At 42.9% G+C, this 22,584-nt stretch overlaps 3 protein-coding genes across 24 annotated transcripts; 2 read left to right on the forward strand and 1 right to left on the reverse strand.

Moving 5' to 3' along the window:
* Positions 1-2,073: 2,073 nt before the first annotated feature.
* tpm1 (tropomyosin 1 (alpha)) lies at positions 2,074-13,524 on the forward strand. Of its 21 annotated transcripts, none has more exons than XM_070972012.1 (10): positions 2,083-2,293; positions 2,683-2,808; positions 2,990-3,115; positions 6,192-6,325; positions 6,643-6,760; positions 7,668-7,738; positions 8,491-8,566; positions 8,777-8,839; positions 8,953-9,022; positions 12,654-13,524. In XM_070972012.1, the coding sequence occupies exons 1-10, from the start codon at positions 2,180-2,182 to the stop codon at positions 12,734-12,736; spliced, it is 981 nt and encodes a 326-aa protein (XP_070828113.1). In that variant the 5' UTR covers positions 2,083-2,179; the 3' UTR covers positions 12,737-13,524. The 21 variants fall into 21 exon arrangements, with proteins under 21 accessions (XP_070828103.1, XP_070828095.1, XP_070828113.1 ...); XM_070971995.1 differs by lacking the exons at positions 2,990-3,115; positions 12,654-13,524 and adding exons at positions 9,569-9,647; positions 10,654-11,441; XM_070971999.1 differs by lacking the exons at positions 2,683-2,808; positions 8,491-8,566; positions 12,654-13,524 and adding exons at positions 7,940-8,015; positions 9,569-9,647; positions 10,654-10,784.
* Positions 13,525-15,088: 1,564 nt separating this feature from the next.
* lactb (lactamase, beta) lies at positions 15,089-18,397 on the forward strand. Of its 2 annotated transcripts, none has more exons than XM_070972397.1 (6): positions 15,089-15,559; positions 15,685-15,751; positions 16,457-16,647; positions 16,738-17,056; positions 17,150-17,315; positions 17,526-18,397. In XM_070972397.1, exons 1-6 carry the CDS (start codon positions 15,179-15,181, stop codon positions 18,049-18,051), a joined length of 1,650 nt encoding a protein of 549 aa, XP_070828498.1. In that variant the 5' UTR covers positions 15,089-15,178; the 3' UTR covers positions 18,052-18,397. The 2 variants fall into 2 exon arrangements, with proteins under 2 accessions (XP_070828498.1, XP_070828499.1); XM_070972398.1 differs by having other exon boundaries at positions 15,091-15,547.
* A 1,441-nt stretch (positions 18,398-19,838) lies between these two features.
* On the reverse strand, positions 19,839-21,037 carry LOC139338001 (pro-neuregulin-4, membrane-bound isoform). The gene is made up of 5 exons (XM_070972876.1): positions 20,818-21,037; positions 20,570-20,608; positions 20,377-20,470; positions 20,073-20,225; positions 19,839-19,920 (listed from the first exon to the last, which is right to left on the reverse strand). Exons 2-5 carry the CDS (start codon positions 20,577-20,579, stop codon positions 19,848-19,850), a joined length of 330 nt encoding a protein of 109 aa, XP_070828977.1. The 5' UTR covers positions 20,580-20,608; positions 20,818-21,037; the 3' UTR covers positions 19,839-19,847.
* Positions 21,038-22,584: the final 1,547 nt, after the last annotated feature.

Consider the following 22,584-nt stretch of genomic DNA (forward strand, 5'->3'; position numbering starts at 1 on the left):
AACATCATAATGGAGCTTATTCTCATTCCCAGCATGCCACAGCAAATCCAGTGTGCCATTACAAACCTCCCGAGTCCACTAAGTGAAAATGCTGAAGATAATTACAGCAAAGTCAAGATTTAAATCAAGATTTACTGACATTTTGGTGACAAGTAATTAGAAAATGTGAGATCTGACTGAAAATAAAAACAGCGTAAAATACCGGTATCAAATCTATATTTCCAACTATATGTATAATCCAGCATTATTATGTCTAAGATTTACACAATGTAAATGACTTGATGATCTTTCATATGCACACCAGAAACATTCAAATAAAGCAAATGAGTCAGTTTTGCAGTTATGTGATCCTTAAACCACATGCATTACCCACGACTGGTTCTGATCCAGAGCGAGAAAAAGGCAGGCAGAAATCAGGCCGGCTCTGTGTCACCAATATTTTTTAATGCCAATCACAATTATACACATACCAGTCTATAAGAACATGGGCTGTCCTGAGATTATCAAAATATTTTTCTATTACTGCGGCTGTCAATCATAGTCTATGACAAGGTTGACGCCTGCGTTACCAGGACTATACCTTCAATCAAAGCAATATGCGAGAGCAATGTAAACACCATTCCTGTTATCACCATTCACTGTTGTGGTCTTGGTCATATTTTATTACTGCTTGAGTGAAGCCTGAACACTGAGCAGCCTGTTTGGTTCTACTGGCATGAGCCAGTCTGCCAGGCATGGTGACAATAATGTAGAAAACAGACCAAAGTCTGAGCAAGACAAGGCTTATTTTAGGGGGCATATCTAATAGCATCAGACTTTGGACTCTTGCCACAGAGTCATGGATCCATATTACAGACGAAGGCAGGTGCAAGAAAGAGAAGGCAACCCTAAAAATATCCTTGAGAATCTTCGTGGGGAATTGAAGACACTTGGTGTGTCCTCAGTCACTGCACAGCTTAGCTTCTCCGTCAGATCTGTGCACTTTTAACGTTTTAAAATCTCAACTGGAGGATTATTGATCAAATAATCAACTTTAAAATGATGCATTGTAATAAGAGAATATAATAGAATCATATATCATATAAATATACCCATCAATAATATAACCCATTCTTACCTCTTCAGATTTAAAGCTACTAATAGATATACTGCACATGCTGGATAATATTTTGCTTTAGCAGTTCGTGGTACAGCTAAGATTTCTCAAATGCCAAGTCAATCAGCTGCTGAGCTGCTGTAATTGAGGTATAAAACCCATCCTGCCCGGCTGCTGCTGGCTGCTGCACTGTCACGGTCAAAATGACACATCAACAGTTTACAGGGAGGATATCCGATACATTATCAGGTAAACACTTGCCGGACTTCAGCCCCCCAGACTGTGAACAATGCCTCTTGGGCTTGCTTGACTTACCAAAAGCATCTCTTCTCAGACAGCCCACTTGAGCTACTAAAACATATCCCAGAGGAACTTATGCTCGCCTACCCACCCAAACACACCCACACACACACACACACACACAGCAGTGGCTGCAAGTTCACAAAAGCCTGGTCAAACTGTTATTGCAGCTGCCTGTGGTCCCACTCCCAGCCTGCCACAGGGTTTGATGACCAGGAGGAAACTGGCACTGTGAAATCAGAGAAAGTAATTCTCATAAAAAGCACACACGTCCCAAATTCCAGTAAGAAGTTGAACTAACTCAAAAGACTCACTAGAGAAACACACATGATTTTAAATGTGCTGCCACTGTGGGAAAACAAACTGCACACCAGTGCCATTCAGAGATTTAATGATTTGCTCATCCACTAATCTGTATCTTCTCTGTACATTAAATGGCTTCTGTTACATTACCATTAGGAGGTCCTTCCCTGGGAGCTGCCTGCTTGTCCATCACACCCCATATAAAGGCGTATCAAAAGTCAAATGTTTGGGAGCAACGAATCGCAGAGCAGATCCGTAAAGAACGCCCGGGCACCCGCGCACGCCTCCTCCAAAAAAGTATTGGATGTCCAAAGGAATCCAGTCAACCCCCCCTTGAAAGTACATATTTGACAGGGCACAGTGAGGCAGAGCCTGCACTCCAGCTTAGCGTTCAGTTAGGCACAGACGCCCTAGCCCCTCTCCTCTCCTTCATTTTCATTTGGACGTTGTGTTGGTGCACCCAAACAGCAATAAGCAGCCATGGATGCCATCAAGAAGAAGATGCAGATGCTCAAGCTCGACAAGGAGAATGCCTTGGACAGAGCTGAGCAGGCTGAGTCAGACAAGAAAGCAGCAGAGGACAGAAGCAAACAGGTCGGCTGTTTTTTGTTTTTTTTTTAGTCGTCTTTTTCTTTTGCGGAAAAGCCCAGAGATCCGTAGAAAAAGCAGGAATACCGGTAGCTTTATAAAGCTGCTGCCCTTTAAATGGATCGCCTCCTAAATACGGATTAATTACTTTCGTGGATAATCCCAAATAAGGATTAAATTAAGAATAACCCATCCTTCTTGAATTTTTTCCTTTGGATGTTACAAATCCTCCTCTCAACTGTTTTTGGCAATTGGTGATGTAAACGTAGCCTAAAAATTTACATTGATAATATAGAAAATGTGAATTAGACAGAAATATTGTTTTGTTATAGACTGAATAATTGTTTATTTCATATTCTGTTTAACTCTATAATGTCTTCTATATGCATGTGTAGTTAGACGACGAAATAAGAGAGTTGGAAAAGAAATTGCGCGTTACTGAGGACGAAAGAGATAAAGTGTTTGAGGAGTTCCAAACTGCTGAGGAAAAGCTGCTGACCGCTGAGGAGGCCGCCACCAAGGTATCTGCCCCTGACGTGCATGAGCTCCCCTAACTTTTCTCCCCTCTCTTCCCCTGTCCTGTCCTGTCCTCTCCTGTCTCGTGTCTCTCTGTCTCTGTACGCGCTCTCGCGCCTGTGCGCGCTCACGCAACTCCCCGCTGATCACCTCTGAAACTGTCCGCGCACTGAAACCCCCCCTCAGCTTGAGGACGATTTGGTAGCTCTGCAGAAGAAGCTGAAGGGAACTGAGGATGAGTTGGACAAGTACTCCGAGGCTCTTAAAGACGCCCAGGAGAAACTTGAGCTGGCTGAGAAGAAAGCCACCGATGTAAGTAAGGAAGGGACTCACGATGGCACCCACTCCTGCACCACGCTTCCTCACATCTTCATCCTCTCATCACTCTGAGTGTGGCAAAGCAACAGTTCAACGCCACAGAGAAATCAAGTTTCCTCTCTGTGGGAAACCGCATCAATTGACCATCAAAGTCCAAACGGGCCTTTTGATCCAGAGTTCAGTCACTGTTGAACTGTCGCTTTATGTTCTGTCAATGATCACATTCACAATCACCGCAAGTCAGCCCAAAGAAAGTCTCACTGGCTGTTTAACGGACACAAACATCATTTATTTGAAATTTAATCCATCCATAGGCCAACTCATAACTTTAATACTTTAGAATGTCTAATAATTGTGTGTGTTTTTGGCTTAGGTGTATCCAGAGTACTCAGTGTAGACTCATGCGCACTCTTCCAAAGAGCGCACAGAGCAAGCGGCTGGATAAATATAGCCCACTGCTTTATATGGTCAAGATAGAGCCACATCTGCGGGCTGCGCTCTTTGCTTACCACAGGAAAAAACACGGTTTCCCATCAAAATGTCCCAGGCAGCGTACTAATTAAAGAAATGAACTTATCTTATCTATAGACACATTAAATAAATGATCCCTGTTGCTCATAATGCCTGTTTCCCCCAGTTTCAAAAAACACATGGCAGAAAAACTAATCCAAGTTAGATTTAGTAATTTAAAGGCCAATTAAACAGTTTTTACACTCGTTTTTTTTGCTTTTATTTATATTTTTGTTTTGTTTTGTTTTCTTTTTCTTTTTCAAACAATCGGGTTTGTGGTCGAATTAGGGTGACCGACAACTTTTAGGAATCAATTCAGAGGGTGGCACTTCAGTGGTGTCCAGGAAAACCAGTTGTAATACTCCTTTAATTGTATTCCTCCAGAGGAGTCACAGTGTGTTTTATTCCCTATAGGCCTTGATACTGCTGGAGCTTTTTTTTTTTACCCCTTAATATCCCCATAGGAACATTTAAGCGTGGCTGTAGTCCTGAATGGAATTTAACTACTACTTAGTGTTTTATGGTCTTGTTTTTCCCTTTTATATTCTTGGAGGGATTTTCCGCGATATTTGCAAAATCCAAAACGTAGCCTGTAATTATTGTATTCAGTGAAGACATATTGAATTGCCTGTAGTCTCCAAGTATTTTACTGCCACGTGTACTGCGCACAATTCACCCGCAGAGGGCGCTGCGGCTCTGTTAGTTCACCTCAGACGTGATTATAACAGTGTGTTGACTCGCTGTGCTTTTGTCATTAAAAATGCATTGTTAGTTTTTCCCGATTCAGATTCACAATTTATTATTTTATTGGCCATTGAAGCAGATTTCCAAGCCTGCCGAATACATACATTTTGAGCCTATTTTGAAATCATCAGCGGTACTTCCTGGACGAAATAGCAGGCAGGCATTGCAGAGTGCGTCTCCAGAAAGCTTGCGCACCGTCCAGCTTGTCTTCACGCAGCGTTCAGTACAATCAAGGACGTCATCTCGCCGCTTGACAAATTCTCGGAAATTGTGCCGCAGCTCACTGCGTAGCCTTTATTTTATTCTTAAATATATTTATATAGCGGTACAGTAAAGAATGGCCGGAGCTACATCGCTGGAGGCCGTCAAACGAAAGATCAGATTCTTGCAAGAGCAGGCAGACGGTGCAGAAGAGAGAGCCGAGAGATTACAGAAGGAGTTGCTTGCGGAGAGGAAAACCAGGGAACAAGTAAGCATGTTTACGGCGCGTGCAGCCGCAGGAGCTGCTTATCAAAACGTTAAAATGAGCGCATCCTCCTCTGTTTGCCTTTCCTGGGTTGCGCTCCTCTCACGGAGCAGCCTGAATTGATGCAGAGCCAGAAAGCGGAATTTCTCTTGACGCTCGCCAGTGCTGATCTTTACGTGGCTCCATGCAGCGCCACCACAGAGTACGCTGCTGAGGGTTTGGTAGCATGCTGCTCCTGGCTAAGCGCTTATAATTGGTAACGTTAGGCCGCTGATGCCAAAGCAGTTGAACAACCGTGTGCACATTGAATCAGTGTGTCGCCTCATCCTCCGACCTTTATATCAGCTGCATCCCTTTTGATGCACTTTGCTGCAACGGTCAACCTGCTTTCCAGGAAGTTCGGTTTATTTTAGGCTGCAGGCACGCAACATTTGATTCAATGATTTTCAGCAACCAGGAAGTTACAAGTAAACTGTGACAACGTTATAAGGTGCACTGTGAGCGTATGCTCTTTGACTTGCCCATATAAGGACAACAGCTACAGAGTGATTTCCCTTTCGGTGAACACAGCAGCAGCTCCGGAGAGGGGAAGCACATCTTTCTGCAGAGTCTTCCAGCAGTCAGTCTGACATTAATCAGCCGTGAGGTGTTTTTAAATGGAGTTGGAACCATTGCTTCAGTTTATAGTCTAACTTCCTTCCTTGTCACTTCACAGCTTCAGATGCACTTTGGTCCAGCAGTGTGCACTTGCACACGAGCTACAGGGGTGTCAGGCCTGTTTTCACAGTGCATTTTTAGGCCAATGCTACTCTCATACATGCTTAACAAATACCGAAAAGCAGAAGAAGCTACAGGTTTGAATAATCACCACAAAGCTCTGCTCAAACAGATCCTTTAGTCAATAGGTTGCAAGCACGACCTGTTAAGTTGCACTTAAATGGGTCCGACAGTTGTGAACCATCCAGGGAGTCTCCTCTGTGCTTGTACTTGTACCATGTGAGCAGCCAGTTACAGTATAATAGTCTCACGGCCTTTGACTTGAGCCTTGTTAATATCCTCTCTGGGGCCTGGTAATGAGGCAGGGTATTCAACCTTCTGTCAGCTTGGGACATTGTTATCATTATACATAGTCAATGAGTTGCACAGGCAAGCATCCTGGGAGGGCTTTTCCCAACAGGTGGCACACAAAAGCACTTTTGAACATCCGAGATTACGCTCATCCATCTCATACACACACTCAAAATCCCTCTGCTGTACATTCTTTGGGCTGATGTGCATGTGTGCACTTGTGTGATTTGCAGGTTGTATTTGTGTTAAAGGTGTCCTGACGCGCTCCTCTTCTCTCCCTAGGCTGAGGGAGATGTCGCTTCCCTTAACAGACGTATCCAGCTGGTTGAGGAGGAGTTGGATCGTGCTCAGGAGCGTCTGGCTACTGCCCTGACCAAGCTGGAGGAGGCTGAGAAGGCTGCTGATGAGAGCGAGAGGTGGGTGCAGACCTCGGATCTCTGCCGTTTCCACCTGGCGGGGCTGCGTTTGCGTCCCTTCGTGTGGGGTGCGAGCAGAGCCTCTGTGCTGCAGAGCTGGATGTCACACAGTTCACTGTCACAGGAGCTGTGTCATCCCCTAACATCTCAAATTCTGTCAGGTCTCCCTCGTTCATGTCAGAAAGCCATAAGTCTTTCCCCTTACAAGGATGTATTAAAGATTTACCAACCACCACTATCAGGTCCTCAGGGAGACTGCAGGCTGTCTGTCAGGTCCTGATTCCTAACATCCTTTGACTGGTTGTTCCCTCCCACAGAGGCATGAAGGTCATTGAGAACAGGGCCATGAAGGACGAGGAGAAGATGGAGCTGCAGGAGATCCAGCTGAAAGAGGCCAAGCACATCGCTGAGGAGGCTGACCGCAAATATGAGGAGGCGAGTTTTTCAGACACTGGCAGCCGCCCCAGAACTATTGTGCAACCCCAAACATGCCGCAGCTCATTGTTACAGTCATTGATAATAGGTGGATTTCCAAGATGTAATTATTTGGTTACTTGTTTATGTTTAAAGGACCAATTAGGGAGCATTTTTACCCATATACACCTCGTTATGGTGTAAGATCGCCTTTATTTTACTTTAGCATTTATAGGCACTAGATTTAACAAATGATGTATAACACACTATAATGTAGTTGTAAGCAGATATAAGTATGTATTAATGTATTTGTCAAGAACTGTAACTTTTATGGGCACCTTTAATTGAATTTGAGGTACTTGTGCTTCCATGCCTCTATATTTTTGAGGGAAATATTACACTTTTTACTTCACTACAAATATTTGACAACAATGAGCTGATACAACTAGTTGACTAATCGATTAGTTGACGGGCAGAAAATCAACTTTGGAACTACTGATTACTTTTACTTTTGACACTTTAAGCACATTTTCCTCATTATACATACACACTTTTACTTAAGTGACATTTTCAATGCAGGACTTTTACTTGTAATTTTTACTAAAATGTTTCAGCACTTTTATTTAAGTAAAGGATCTTAATACTTCCTCAACAATTGATTATAATAATCTGAAATATGTCTTCATTGATGAAATTATAATTGTGGACAAATACTCTACATTAAGAAACACTAAAAATCTGCTTCTATCTGCCTATAAACCACATTTTGATCATGCTTAGAAATGCTACATAAGGGGGGTTAAAGTAAGTATCACCAAGTGTAGTATAATCGTTGTCTGGTTGTGGTTCACTTTAAACCACATCCTAACTGCCTCACAGTCCTCTTGTATTTGTTGTGTTGTGACACTTTGTTGTGCTGCACCTTCAGGTGGCCCGTAAGCTGGTCATCATTGAGGGTGACCTGGAGCGTACAGAGGAGCGCGCTGAGCTGTCAGAAGGGTAAGACCTTTCAACCCTCACATGCACTGAATCTGCACCTCCACATGTATTTCAACAGTTGGAGCTCTGAGCGCTAATGCACTAAGTATTTGGACTTGTCTCCATTCAAACGTGTGTCCTGTGCTCTGACTGTCTGTGCTGATATTTGCATGCTCCCCATCGTTTGAATGGCTTGCGCACGTACGCCACACCCACTAACAGACAGGCTCGGAGAGCGGAGGATGAGCTAAGGGTTTTGGAGCAAAGCATGAAATCACTAAACTCCTCAGTCACAAAGGTACTACAAACAAAAACTAACACACACATCTGTGACGAGTGGCTCTTCCCACTGTCATTCACGCCGCCACGTCTCTGCCTCGCTCGCTGTGCTTGTTCTTTTCCTCTTTGATGCTCTGGGTATATTCAGCTCTTTCACGCCTCTAACAATGCAGAGACTGTGCAAGAATAACGCCTCACATTGAAGAGAAGCATGATATTTTGATGCAAAAATGCCAAATTATTGTTTTCACTGTAACCCAATACTCTTTGTGTGAGTCACATTGCTATTCTCACATTCCTGCTCTGTTAAGGCACTTTTAAGGTACTTGGGGTTCCCTCCTGGTGTTAATCCCTGTAGTTCTTATTTATCTTTTTTACTTTCCTTCTACCTGTTTTGTGTCCACCTCTGGTTCTGTCCTCCCTCGCTTCCCTCCTTTTCTTCTACCCCCCCCTTCTTCTCCTTTGGAACTTTATCCCCTTGTCTAAAACCCCAGCAAATGCTCTGAGCTTGAGGAAGAGTTGAAAACTGTGACCAACAACCTGAAGTCACTGGAGGCCCAGGCTGAGAAGGTAAGTACGACCCTCCGGCCGAGTGCATGCCGTCAGACCCCTCAGCTCCTCGTTAGACTGGGTGGAAGGGGAGCAGAAGAGCCTGAGAAGCCAAATCACCTCAGTTTTACGTCATAATATTCACCTGTATGCATGTATTTAAACAGACATTCAGAATTTGACTCTGTTCCCTCCACCAGTTTGACGCCTGTCATTGTTTTTGTCCCACAGTACTCACAGAAGGAGGACAAGTACGAGGAAGAGATCAAGGTCCTCACCGACAAGCTGAAGGAGGTAAAGTTTCACGAGGCCTTATCTGGAGCTGCAGGCCGAGTGTAGGATGATTAACACAAGTCACAGGTGCTGTATCACAGGGACTAAGTCATAAATCTGCCTCTGTAACACAGGCTGAGACTCGTGCTGAGTTCGCTGAGAGATCAGTAGCCAAGCTTGAGAAGACCATTGATGACTTGGAAGGTATGACTTTTTTATTTTATGACTGTTATTGTGTCTGTGATGGTGTTTGGGTGAGTACTCAGGGCTTTAAAAAAATCTCTTCTGCCCATTCTTTGCTTCACTCTTGAACTCTATTTCTGTTCCCTCATAATCTTTTTCAGTCAGCTTTGTACTTTCGTTGTGGTGACCCTTAACCGCTCTCTGTTCAGTGCAGTTGATTTGTTATTGAGTTCAAGGTAGGAAAGAATGGCTTCGATGTTTATCAGAGATATCAGGCCTAAATGTTGACTTAGTGTTCAAGGAGTCGTAGCGAGGGCTGGGAGCCATGTTGCAGTGAAATACATGGTCCATTTCCTCATGAATTTCCCCACTTTTGTTTCACTTTCTATCATTTTCTGGTGTAACTTTGTTTTCCTCTTTTTTCCCCCCCGTTTTCATTTTTTCTCTCGCCCTCTCCTGTCTGTCATGATCCGGATGCTTCACCCTTCACCTCCCTGTCATGCGCTCCTTCACCTCTGCTCCCTTTCACTGCACCTCCCTCCCCCTGTACGCCCGGCCCACCAATAGATGAGTTGTATGCCCAGAAACTGAAGTACAAGGCCATCAGCGAGGAGCTGGACCACGCCCTCAACGACATGACTTCCATGTAATTTTCAACTTGCTGTGCCTGCTTGTTCCCTCCTCTCTTCCCTCTACACCAACTGCCTCACCTCCATCGTCTCCCTTATATTTCCTCGTACCCGTCATAACTCGTGCATCCAACTCTTGTATCTGGTCTCAAAACAGTTATGCAGCCATGTTTTCAAAGTCTTAATGTGTTAAAACAGACATTGTGGTATTCCATGTCTGTGTAACTGAAGCCCTCTTGCATTGATTTTAACTCACTCTAAGTGGTTTCCTCTCACACTTCTGCCTTACTGTGATGAAGATACCTTCTGATAGCTTTGTATCAGTATCATTAGTGTTCGAGATGACTGTAAACAGGGATGAGCTAATGCATGAGCAAATCTCAGCATGAGTTTCTGAACGGATTCATTTGTGAATTGTAATCGGTGACTTTAAAACCGTCTATGCAATTTTTGTTGTTCTCTAATTTAAAGAATATTCAAGATATTTTCATGTGATATCTTGACACCCTTCGTCACGCATGCAAGCTGTCTATTGAAATGTTGTGGTCTGTATTATGGAAGCATTTCAGTGAGTCTGACTCACTCTCTGTAACTCGAGGTTAGGCGTGTTTCTTCTTTTCTACTAACATGGTCTACTTCTGTGGAGAAGAAAGGCCCCCTGTGTGTTTGTTGAAGGTTAACTGTCACACTTTAGCATCGCTGCGGTTGAGCCCCCAGTTTTGCTAAATTGTCCCTCAGCGTTTGGCCCCTCTGTGGGAGACTGACGAGGCGCACCACCCCCTGTCTGGTCCAGCCCTGCTCCTGGCGTTTTAGCCGAAAAGCCTGGTAATCAGAGGGAGGAATTGGTCCGACTTCCACTTTGTGTTTGTCAGCGTGCTCTCCCTCACAATGCATTCCCATTGTGCATTGTGGTTTTGTAATGCTTTGCCGTGACTTGTGTGATTCTGGTGTACTGTGGTGCAAAATTTGCCTCGGTCCCACAGCGACCCCCCTGGTTCACTTTACCTCTTCTCTCCCACGCAGATAAATTTTTTACACCTCATGAAAGACGTCTCCTGCCGGCTGAGTGGCGTCTGTCTTCTCTCTCCAGCCTTCTCTCCATTGTCCCTTCCCTCTCTGTCTTTGCTGTCCTTCCCCTCTCATGTTTTCATCCTTTACGTCAGAGTTAACTGCATCCCATCTCTTGTACAGAATCCTAGAATCTTTCTGCACTGTGTAAGAAATAAACACCCTTCCTTCTATGTAAGCTGTATCTCTTTACTCTGTCCTTTCTTTTTCTTTTTAATTTCTATTTATTTCCAAGTGGCTCTAATAAAACCAGGAAGCCTTGATTTTAAGTTATGTTTATGATTTTGTTCCTTCATCTCCGCACACCATTAGTTGATTTCAATGTTCTTTTTATTTTCTTCAACTTTTGTCCTGCGAAGCTGAGATATTAGGAATATGACAGTAGTGCTATATGCACAGAAACCTGGAATAACTGCAGGTACTGAAAGCTGAGCCAAGTTGTCTTCTCTCTTGGCATTTGAGACTGATGCATGCAAGCACTTTTCAACATTTAGGTCTGTGACAGGAGGGACAGATCGGGAATATTCGAGTTTTAGAGGGAATTAGCGTTGGATTGTTATTATCACGAAGATTGCAGAAAAGTAGAGTTATGGGGTGTCATGGTTGAATATAGAACAGTATGTAAGATTTGTTGAGTCTGGTTGATTGGAAAAATTGGAAGAAACTGTTATCAGGGATTACAACACATGGCCTTTGTATGATACACGGTATCCTGTCATATATCTGAATAAATATACAATCACATACTCTGAGTGTTTTTATTAAAGACCTTCTCATAAATCCACAGATAAGTAGAAGTTAGCGGTTTTCTAGTGTAGTAGTTGAGCCACATCCTTAAAATCTTTGAAATGCCAAACCAAACTGAGGCTGGTTGAATCGCAGTCACAGTTTATCCAGGTCTGATGTTGATCATCTGGATTTGAAAAGATCCACTTGAAAGAGAACGTTATGGCCAAAGCCGCAGATAAAGTGTTCATTGTTCTTTCTATTTTATTGCCATACTATCCAATTTTATTTGAAGGTTAAAGTCTGCTGCCGTGGTTCTTTATAACCTTTCCAGTTAAATCTGCTCATCCTCTGTTTTCACTGCCCTGCCTCACTTTAACCGTTGCAGACTCAAATCTAAAGGGTGGATTACCTAAATCCCCCCTCTTAAAATGCAACAGCATCAAAACACTGTTTGATCATGTCATTTAAAGACTAGTCAGATATGTTGAGTGTGTTTTACAAAGATTGAAAAAAAGTCTCCGGTGATCAATTGTAGGTAAGGTAGGTGTGAACAGGCATTGCACTTCCTCTTTTCCTGTTTTCCTCTGATTTCCTGTCCTCTCTCTGTTTTTCAACTTGCTCTCTGACTGCAAAGATCGCCTCTACCAGCAACTTGAGAAAAACCGCCTTCTCACTAATGAACTACGCGTGGCCTTGAATGAGGACTAAATTGTGTGAATGTTTTTACCCGTCGGTTTTACCCTTTCATCTCTCTTTTTTTAAATGTGTGTATGACAATCTGATCCAGTGTAAGATCCAAAGCTGTTTGCATTGTCCACATACAACGCCTGCACTGCTTGAAATTTGTGTTGCTGTTTGTGGAAATGTACTTCAAACATAGTGAAAATCAGGGATTATCTCAAATAATCATTTTCTCGTCTAGCATTATAACATTATACAATAATCACTTTTTTATGCATTGTAGTTGTGTTTATGTGCATTAATGAGAACATGCTGTAAGCTGTAGCCTGTTTGCATGGTTGCTTGCATATCATAACATGAGTTGGTTTACTCAATGTGCTTCTCTTGTTTTCTGTCAGTGAGGTGTAGGTCAAGCTTAAAAACACTCATTTTGAATAACTGACCTGAAAGATGTAGCCAGCTTGACTGTTAATGCAAGCTAACCATCTGACTCACTTATGCTCGCTTGTGTGAGATTAAAACTTCTTCATTTGATGTTCTAACAGAGAAACTGTCACATGCTAAAGAAGAGAACCTCGATATGCACCAGATGCTGGACCAGACTCTAATGGAACTGAATAATTTGTGAAAGCACGGTCTGACCCCAAACGCACTGTGGTTTTGGCTTTTTGTGCTCGCACCTTGCTTACCATAAACCCCTCTTCTCGTGCCCGTGGTGGAGATCAAACAGCCAGATGCTTTTCCTATCGCACCGTCCTGCCTTCAGCGGAACTCGACCAAGGAGCAAAGCTAAGAGGAAGCAAAGCTTAACCATTCCCTTTGATGAAGCCTAAACTGAGAAACAAGATTCTTTCTTCTTCGAGTCGGTTTTTATCTTGAAATGTTGTCTGCATTTTGCAATCTTTGAAATAGGGTTTTGGTTTTTTTTTCTTTTTTTTCTTTTTTTGACAAGTCATCTGGTGAAATGACTTGAGCCATTGGTTACAAAGATTGTTTTCTACATCTGCATTGAAGCTGATCTGGTACGTTCCATTCCACCTTGATTATGCACATACCAAAGGACAAAGTGGAGAAATTTTGTACTTAGTTAAACCTTAACATTATGCACATTTTGCTGTAAGACAAACTATGTTTAAAAGCAGAGAAAAGTTCCTCGCATGTGTAAGTATACATTGGCTATATCTGTCAGTATGTATACTGGTGCTACTGTTTTGGTAAGCAATGACCAAAAATGCTAATTCTTAGTTTTCTTTAAAATCATGGTCCAAAATTTGTTCATCTTGTCTATGAAGTATGATTTCAGTCATCTGGTTGTGCATTGTTTTAGCTTTGTATTAATGTAGATGTTTCAAGTGTTTATCATATTTTAAATGTACAAAATATGAATATAAATAAAAGCACGTTTTGAAAGTTTTCTAACTTTGTTTGTGGTACATGCATAGGTTTTTGTTATTTTTGTTTTTTCCAAATCAAAGTCTTAATAGGTTTTGGTATGATTAAATAAAACCTGATGCGATGCAAAGGACAAGAAAAAAATGTGCTAAATGTTCCCAACAAATAGAGATCTGTTCATTTTGCAGCCTTATTGCATTACTCCTGGCTCATTTTTTGCTTGACCCTCACTTTGACTTCCAGCTGGGGGAAAAACATTGTCATGTGCTTCTTTGGTTCACTGGACCATAACAGCACTTTCAGACCAATCAAACCATGTAGCAATGGTGGAAAATGTTCCAAATGTCTTTAGTTGAGTAAAAACAGCACATCTTGCATTCAGTTTAAGTTTACGCATCAACATACAAGCCTACGCCTGCGATAAGTTCCCTTTGGTTTAAGTTATTTAAGTTATTATTGCTGCATCAACCTTTAAGAGGCTTTGGTGTGCCTGGACTTCATGTGTCACTATATTCTTGGGTAGGTTATTTAAACTCATTAGCCACTATAGTTTAGGACCTTATCATAAACTATGACTTCATAATGGCCAATGTAGTTAGCATGCTTTTTTGTTTTACTCAGTAGCCACCATACTGTATACAGTATTATTCAGTAGCTTATGTAAGCTTGGAATTTGACAAAAAATGATCTTCACATGTGTTGACAGCAATTAAGTAGTTAGCACGACCTTTGTGAGAGTCCATAGTTGCACTAGTGAGGGGATAAGTGTGTGTGTGTGTGTGTGTGTGTGTGTGTGTGTGTGTGTGTGTGTGTGTGTGTGTGTGTGTGTGTGTGTGTGTGTGTGTGTGTGTGTGTGTGTGTGTGTGTGTGAGTGAGTGAGAGAGAGAGAGAGAGAGAGAGAGAGAGAGAGAGAGAGAGAGATGGTCCTGGGTTAAGGCCTGTTTTTTTTTATGTATCATGGTTAATGGATAACTTGGCATCCTGAGAATTAGTCACTGAATGTCTCAGGACATGACACAAATATATAAATAAAAATCAATCCATTCACGTCAGACCTTAAATACTGAATATATAATAAAACTTAAAGCAAAACATCCTAGGGGCTTGGACACCCAGGGTACGTAAAAGCCCCACTTTGACCATATGTCAACTAGTTACATCTAGTTTGCTGAAATCAATAGTTTTGTTTTCAGCACAAAGGTGCAGTATCAGCGAGGTGGGTCCTGCAATGTTCCCATATCATTTGGTCCAAAATGGAAAGACTCCTTCATCAATCACCACAACTCCACTGTATAATCAGCTTCTGGTAGGATTTACGATTTCATCAGTCATGCTGTTCCCTACTTTATTCAGTCATTACTGTAGGGGTCTCACTGTCAGACTTGAGGGTGCTGTGCCAACAAATATATGTCAAGAACTTCAAAACAATATTGTCTAAGCGGTTTCTGTACGCCGCTCCTCTCATCAATATCACATATTATGGAATCGCAATGTAAACCATGAACAGCGGGTGAACAGGTTATCCTGCCTCGATCGACTTTGTCTGAATCGTGGTTTAATTTGTTTGTTCTGGTTCGATGATGCAGACAGGAAGCAAGTTGTTGTGAACTGGAGCTCATTAACCAGGGATAGTTATCGGCAAGAAAAAGGCAGGAGAAGCAACATATCTAATTTGACAATGTTACGGTTATTTTTGCCAAATCGTTTTTGTGCCAGATGTACTCTGCTAGCATCGCGCGAGTCTGCTCTGTTGACACCGCGAGGAGCCGGAGCGCGAGTCCGGCCGCTGCAGTTCGAGAAGCGGAGTGTTTTTATTCAGCAACAGAGAAGATATGTTGGAGGGTCAAACGCAGCCTTTTACAGTTACAGGTCAAAGTCCAGGATCTGGATATGTGGGGTCGGTTTGGGGATTGCTTTAGCTGTCGGACTGAAGTATCAGACGGACACAGCCGACAGCTCCTGTTATGATAAAGTAACAGAAGCACAGAGGACCGATCGATACAGCGATGCCATAAAAGTTAGCAGGGACCTAGTGGAGCGGATAAAGGTAGGCACAGAGGTAGGCCTGTGAATTGTTTGCTTTAAGATGCTCCACTCTCCATTTGCTTTATCTTTCATATCCTGGCTAAAACTTCAATGCCACCTGTGTCAGCTCAAAGTTTGTGTCTGTCCGTCGTCACTCAGGCTGAGGTCGGGGCTCCAGGGCTGGTGGTTGGGGTCTCTGTGGATGGTGCTCCAGTCTGGTGTGAAGGTTGGTGCCTGCAAATAAATGCAATGTAGCTAGTCTGGTTTGCGCAGCATGAGTATGTATTCTGGGCCCCTTGTGCTGACTGCTTGGACCAGTGATGTCCTGCACTGACCGGCACTGAAATGAAGGGTCCAGTGTTTGAATAACTGGTACTGTTAAAGTTCCCACTTGCCTGTGCATCATTAGTTGGGCTGATCCAACGTTGGCCTGGTGCTGTGTGATATCAATGTTGGCAAGGTTGCAAATGTTGTGCCTTTCTGATTTTGGCACACCGTTGGCCAGAAACCTGCCTTTCTTGCTGATGTCATGTCATTTTTGGCAAACAGCTGAGTGGAGATAAACGGCCAAATTAACAGTGGCTCTGCCCTGGGTTACCGCCTTGGAGAAAGTTGGAAGAGTAAGAAAAAACATCAATTATTAACAAACAAATAGCTTTTGAGCTTCAGCTCTGTTTGTCGTGGAACACAAGTGGCCCACTTCCAGCTGTCACCTAAATGGCCTTTTGTTTGTGCCATGAATCATGCAGATTCAATGAGAAACTTGACCCAACAGCACACGATGTGAAATACAGCATGGTCGTCTGCTGTGGCCTTTCTCTTTACTAAAATGTCTCAAGGATGTTGTGATTGTGGGTTTTCATAGTAATCACCACACATGGAGCACACAAATATTCTCATATGATGCATTTAAATTCTCTGTGTAATTCAGGGGTGGGTTATGCTGATTTGGAGAATCGTGTGCCATGCGGCCCAGAAACAGTGCTGCGGATCGCCAGCATCAGTAAACCCCTCACATCTGCAGCTGCTGCGCGACTGTGTGAGGAGGGGAAGCTGGATCTTGATGTCCCAGTTCAGAAATATGTCCCAGAATTTCCCCAGAAAAAATTTGATGGACAGGATGTAAGTAACTTGAACAAAATGTCGCAGTTTTCTAGTCGTCACACTGCTCCCTTTTGGCTCACATGCACGCCATTCATCCTGTTCTTTCAGGTGACGATAACCCCTCGTATGATTCTGTCCCACCTGAGCGGCATACGCCATTATGAGAAGGATGCAAAGAAAGTGAAGGAGGACAGGGAGAAAGCCAAGCGACTTTTAAAGCCACCAGTGAATGAGAGAGGGGGTGAAAAGAGCTCATCTGAAAACAAAGATAAACCTGCAACAGAGCAGAACACCAAAGACAAAGAAGCCACTCAGGCTCAGAAGAGAAAAGAGTTTGAGCACGAGGAATACTACCTGAAGGAAAACTATGAAAGTGTCACTCAGGCCTTGGACCTGTTCAAGGACGACCCGCTCATTTTCAAACCTGGTAAAGCACAAATTTACTCGCTTGCCCATTCAAATATGATTCACATTCAATGTTAAAGTCTTGATGAGTAACTTTTTTTTCCACTGCATGCAGGCACCACTTTTCTGTATTCCACCCACGCCTTTACCCTTCTTAGTGCTGCTGTGGAGCAAGCTGCTGGACAGCGCTTCCTGGATGTCATGATGAACATGTTCCGTGAGCTGGGAATGCTCAATACTGTGCCTGATGAAAATGACCCAATTATTTACCACCGCTCCAGGTAATCTATTATCACTTTAAATGATGTCCAGATTACTTGGACAAGTCACAGCTGAGTGCGGGGGGGGATGCATCACTAACATCAGAGTAGATCTTTGTGAAGATCTGGTGTGTCTTTCAGGCTGCTGTGATTGCTTAGGTTTGTTTTTTTATTACAAAACATGATAAAAATCCTATAGTGTCCATATTAATCCTTGATGCTCCTCCACAGATATTATCATCTCAACAAGAAAGGCCGTGTTGTGAACTGCCCGTACGTAGACAACTCCTATAAGTGGGCAGGAGGCGGCTTCCTTTCCACTGTGGGCGACCTGCTGCTTTTCGGTAACGCTCTGCTCTACAGCTACCAGGTGGCCGAGCTGAAAGACACTGAGGGCTTGCTCCCTGGCTTCCTCAAACCCCAGACTTCCATAGATCTGTGGGCACCTGTTGACAGGACAGAGGCCAGCTGGGATAAGGATGGACTGTACGCACAGGGCTGGCTGGTGGTGGAGAAACTACAGAAATATGGCCACTGCAGGAAGCGCAGACACTACGTGTCGCACACAGGAGGCGCGGTCGGGGCTAGCAGCGTCCTCCTGGTGTTACCCAGTGAAGAGATAGATCAGCGTCAAGGACAGACCCCCCTCCTCCCACAGGGGGTGGTGGTCACCATCATCACTAACATGCAGTCCGTGGGACTCAACAGCACAGCGCTGAAAATTGCGCATGAGTTTGACAAAGCCAGAAGCCTGTAAGAGTAAGTTGTTTACAGAAATGGGTGAGCTTATCTGAACCTTGTGATCTTGTGTGTTTTTGATACAAATTTTAATTAAGTCCAGAGGAGGTTTTAGGAAGTGGAGATTTTACAAAAGACAACTACTCATGTTCCATTGCAACACTTGGCAGGGAAGCCGTACTGCCACCAGGTGGAAGCAAACTACTGCATTTGTAACACAAGAACAAGGCCACTGGTTTTTGATATCAGTTTGTTGGCTTAATACAGAGGTTCAAGCATTTCTACTTTACTAAAAGCTCACACAAGAACATTTTAATTGATATGTTTCTGCATTTGAGAGAAATAAAAACATTTCATACACAGTGGAAAGAGGTCAGTGGCTATTTAAAGCAGCATGGTAAGTTTCTGCGTCACATGTAGTGGCTTTTAGGGCCCACCCTATACAGATATTTCCTCATAGCAAGACGAAATACTTTGGCAAATACCCTGTTGTGTGTTGCGCTAATGCTGTCACCCTGTTAATAATCAATAGGGTCACATTTTAACAGCTCACTCGCTGCTGAGCTGACTGTGGAGATCATTTTTAGAAAATGCCAGTGTTAAAATTGACTTCAGCCAGTGAGTACAGTCCAGACTTTGTCTCTGAAATTAACAAGAATAAGTCAGATTTGAATGCGTGAACGCATGTGCTGCAAAGTTTTGTCATTATTGATGGCAATTTTAGTGAGTAACTAAGCTGTCAGGAGTCCAGATTTAAGTTTTCTTCCTCCCCAGTTGGTTGTTAGCAACTGTTGGAGAATACTGGAAGTCCATCAGAATTAGACTAACAAACCGTTGGTACTGAACTGAAGCACATTCGATGCCACCATTCTCATTATGAAACTCCTGGGATCTCCTGTGTCCCTGTTTTTAGATTTAAGGAGACTGATGAATGGCTTGGGATGCTCTAATTATACAGACTCCCACACACAGTGTTTCGCCAAGTTCGCTGCGTGTGTGTGTGTTCTTGCATGTCCAGTTTTGTCAGAGCCAGTCTCGAGTTTTAAAAGTGCAGGGTGATGACGTTAAAAGTGAGGTCATCCCGACCTGTCCTGACTGCTTCAAGGGGCCATGATGGTGTCGGGTTAAGAAGAGATTGAGGATTAAGTTCAGAATAGGCTAAAGGTTGAGGTTAGCACGGCTGGGGAATGACTGGCCCTACAAATACACCAATACAAATATGTGTGTGTGTTTGTGGCCCATCAGAAATCACACAGTCCAATCATTCAGTAAGGATCATTGTATGTATTTACACAATTTCAAAATATTTACTAATAGCATATTGGGCATATTTATTAATGATACAGGGGGATACATCATCATTCCATATTAAGGGCTCAATATTGAGAATAATATTTCACATATCTTTTTTACATTGTCCAGCTCTGCTTTTTAAATACATTTCAGACAAAGTACATAGATTGAAATGCGATTTAACACGAGTAACACCAGTGCCTACTTTATAGCTGTGTTAAAAAGGCTACTGTGCAAGGTGTGATTCAATTCCCACCCACTCACGCTTGTTTCACACCTTGTTTTGTATGTGTGTGCGTGTGTGTTAATGAGTTACACCTTTATTGAACTGCATTGAATTCAGAAATCTCATGAGACGTTTAATTGCTATCGGCTCTCCACCCGCCTTGACTTTAGCTAAGGTCAGTGCAGCAGTTTTCCTCTGTCTGTTGGTCTTTCATGGTCATATCCAAAAACAGCATTACGTCCAACGTGGCAAGTGACACTCAGATCCCATCAAACACACAACCGAAAGAGGAACAATCACACTCTTGGCTTGACTCTCCAGTACTGTGGCTGATTGTTCTGTTGACTCTGTTGCTTGGCTTTAAACATCCTGCGTGTGGACACAAGTGGTTATTAGCTTTAAAAGAATCTATTCAGGCTGAAGCACAATAGGACCGTATAATGCATAAAACACTTCCACATCCGCTGCTATTTTTAGACACCTTGGGAACGCCGTTAATCTTAAATCCATAATGTACTCACTTGCGTACGTAGTAGATAACAACCGCCAGCATCACTAAGATGAGGAGGGCAACAATGACCACGGCTGCAATTAACCCTGCTTCCCCTGCATCAGCGGAAATGCTGAAGAGCTGGAACTGCTCACACCTGCTGCCTTTGTAGTTGTCATGGCACCTGAAGTCAGATATAAAAACGTTGGCGATCTGTCAGCACAGAAATTTGTCCACAACAGTGCCATGATGAGACATCAACAGACATTAAAGGTTCCTGAAGGCTCATTCTTACATTGAAGACGATTGAAAGTAAAGTTTTGTATTTCACTTACACACAGGAGAGTGTATTCATGGACGGTATTTTATAGCAGGTCCCACCATTCATGCAATAGGTGACTTCCTGACCCTCACAGAGGTTTCCATGATCTACACAGACACAACAACATGTCAGGAAGAATAGCTCTAACAGGACCGAAGAGTCACTCCTAAACATTCTTTGAGGTTGACGTTGTTTTATGTAATTACCTGCCATCATTTGGGACAGGTTTGCTCTCTTGCTGTTTCCTGAGAATACAAGCAACAGTTTTGGCACACAAAAGGAAGTAATCTCACCACCAAGGAAAGCGTAACTAGACCGTTCAGGTGCCAATAATGAAAACAGGCCGACATTTCCAAACAGTTTCTTGAATCTAAATGGTGTCGTGAGCTCGTTTTGACTTGTGAGAGGAATAAATCATCGCCCTGACTGAAATAAATCAAAAATATGTCCTTACCAGCTTGTGAAAACCCAGCTTTTGGTTGTTAGCGCAGGTTCCCAAGGTGAGTCATACTGACGCTTCCAAGTACCTCAGAACTGCTTTTTGTTGGAGAAGGCACATGTGGGCGTGTTCCTCCCTTGGCCTAAAAAATGTTGTGATTGCAGTTTGTCCACATTGTAAATGGCAGGCTAAACGTCAGGATACTACCAAGTGATTGTAGGTAATTTGCGCCATCAATGGTGTCGTTTAATGGCGTGTGAGCGATACAATGTGGAGCTGTCAGAGGCTTAAAAGTCTCCCAGGTGTCGCTTGAGCTGTGTGTGAGACTGTCAGATGAAAAACCCGAGTAAATGACATTTTGTTTTTGTTCTAGTTTCCGTTGCATCATGGGATCAGACTGAGGATAGGTGAGGAAATCACCTGTTATGCATGTGAGCTCAGCGTGTCTGGGTTTGGTAAGAAACAGCTGAATGACTGGTATGCAAAGAAAGCATGAATGGAATCGTGGGAACTTTCCTGTCGTCTTAAGTACACAACGCACCACTTGCTTCAGACAAATAATTACTGCAGCATGCTCAGAACCGTTAGTTGACTCATCAGCTGGCCATTTTTAATCCTTATTAAGAGGTTGTGTTGTTTTTAGCCATGCAGTGATGGTGCAATCAGGGCCAGGACTTTTTCAGGTTACACAGGCCTCAAAAAGCAACCATGTGGAGATGCTAAAGTCATTCTGAGGACGTTTCTGCTGCGTGTCTGATCATTTGATAGCATGAGTAGGCTATGAAGGGCCTCGCCTCACAGGTCAACCATAATTATATTTCACTTTACTATAATAATAAAGGATGCCCTTTATAAGAGTCTTAGTTGCACAACATATGGGTTGCCAGGTTGTGAAAAATCCCTTGGCTAGTGTTCATCCCCCTCCCACATAAGACTCCAATCTTTCAGATAGGAGCCCCTCAGTGGACCCCTAACCTTCTGGAAAAGGGCGATGGAAAATCTAGACCAATATCCATTTATGAACTTTATAACATTTACAACTGGGGACTTGATAAAGTACCATAAAACCCTTCATTAAAGACTTATAAACATACATAACTTAGAAACTAGCAGAAATTAACATTTATTTATGGATTTTTAACTTTTCTTTCTCTGGCTGTTACCCAACAGAAATGATAATACACCCCTTTTTTAATGTCCTGGCAAAATTTTCTGTATTTTAATTAGTGTTAACTGATCTATAAAGCTTTTTTTTTTAAAATAAACTCTTACTCATACTCTTACACTTAGAAAGCCATACACACAAACACACACAGCCATATTTCCATCACTTTTGAGGACATTACATAGACTTACATTAATTTCCTGGAAACTTAGCCTTGCCATAAGCATAACCACTGCTTGCCTAACCTGAACCTAAGTCTTCACCTTAAAAGTCAATGATTTATGCTCTCGGGGCTTGCATTTGTCCCGAGACGAGACGAATCGAGAGATGAATCCACACAATGTGTAAACAGAGTTATGAGCCCACAAGGTGCGTCCTGCATGTCCACACACAGAAAGAGACACAAACGGGGCAATTCTTATGTAACTGTTATGCTGAGTATTACATTATCTTCATACATTACAATATTCTCATTTTCAAGTACTCAGCAAACATCCTGATAGATGACTTTCATAATAAACTGTCCCCATCATAAAAGGGCTGTATTTTCCCCTTGATGGCATAAGTTAGATTTTCCACACATAAGACTTACAAACAAAGGTCCATTGTAGGTGCTC

The sequence above is a fragment of the Chaetodon trifascialis genome, chromosome 10 (genome assembly GCF_039877785.1).
Source record: "Chaetodon trifascialis isolate fChaTrf1 chromosome 10, fChaTrf1.hap1, whole genome shotgun sequence".
NCBI lineage: Eukaryota > Metazoa > Chordata > Actinopteri > Chaetodontiformes > Chaetodontidae > Chaetodon > Chaetodon trifascialis.

What these genes read in the sequence shown, in the direction of transcription:
- tpm1 (XM_070972012.1), top strand. Translation starts at nt 2,180, where the DNA reads ATGGATGCCATCAAGAAGAAGATGCAGATGCTCAAGCTCGACAAGGAG. An exon ending in CTGAGGAGGCCGCCACCAAG is followed by an intron (nt 2,809 to 2,989) that starts GTATCTGCCCCT and finishes ACCCCCCCTCAG; the next exon opens with CTTGAGGACGATTTGGTAGC. An exon ending in CTGAGAAGAAAGCCACCGAT is followed by an intron (nt 3,116 to 6,191) that starts GTAAGTAAGGAA and finishes TTCTCTCCCTAG; the next exon opens with GCTGAGGGAGATGTCGCTTC.
- lactb (XM_070972397.1), top strand. Translation starts at nt 15,179, where the DNA reads ATGTTACGGTTATTTTTGCCAAATCGTTTTTGTGCCAGATGTACTCTG. An exon ending in AAAAATTTGATGGACAGGAT is followed by an intron (nt 16,648 to 16,737) that starts GTAAGTAACTTG and finishes CTGTTCTTTCAG; the next exon opens with GTGACGATAACCCCTCGTAT. An exon ending in CCCGCTCATTTTCAAACCTG is followed by an intron (nt 17,057 to 17,149) that starts GTAAAGCACAAA and finishes CACTGCATGCAG; the next exon opens with GCACCACTTTTCTGTATTCC.
- LOC139338001 (XM_070972876.1), bottom strand. An exon ending in ATGAATACACTCTCCTGTGT is followed by an intron (nt 20,226 to 20,376) that starts GTAAGTGAAATA and finishes ATCTGACTTCAG; the next exon opens with GTGCCATGACAACTACAAAG. An exon ending in GTTATCTACTACGTACGCAA is followed by an intron (nt 19,921 to 20,072) that starts GTGAGTACATTA and finishes GTCCACACGCAG; the next exon opens with GATGTTTAAAGCCAAGCAAC.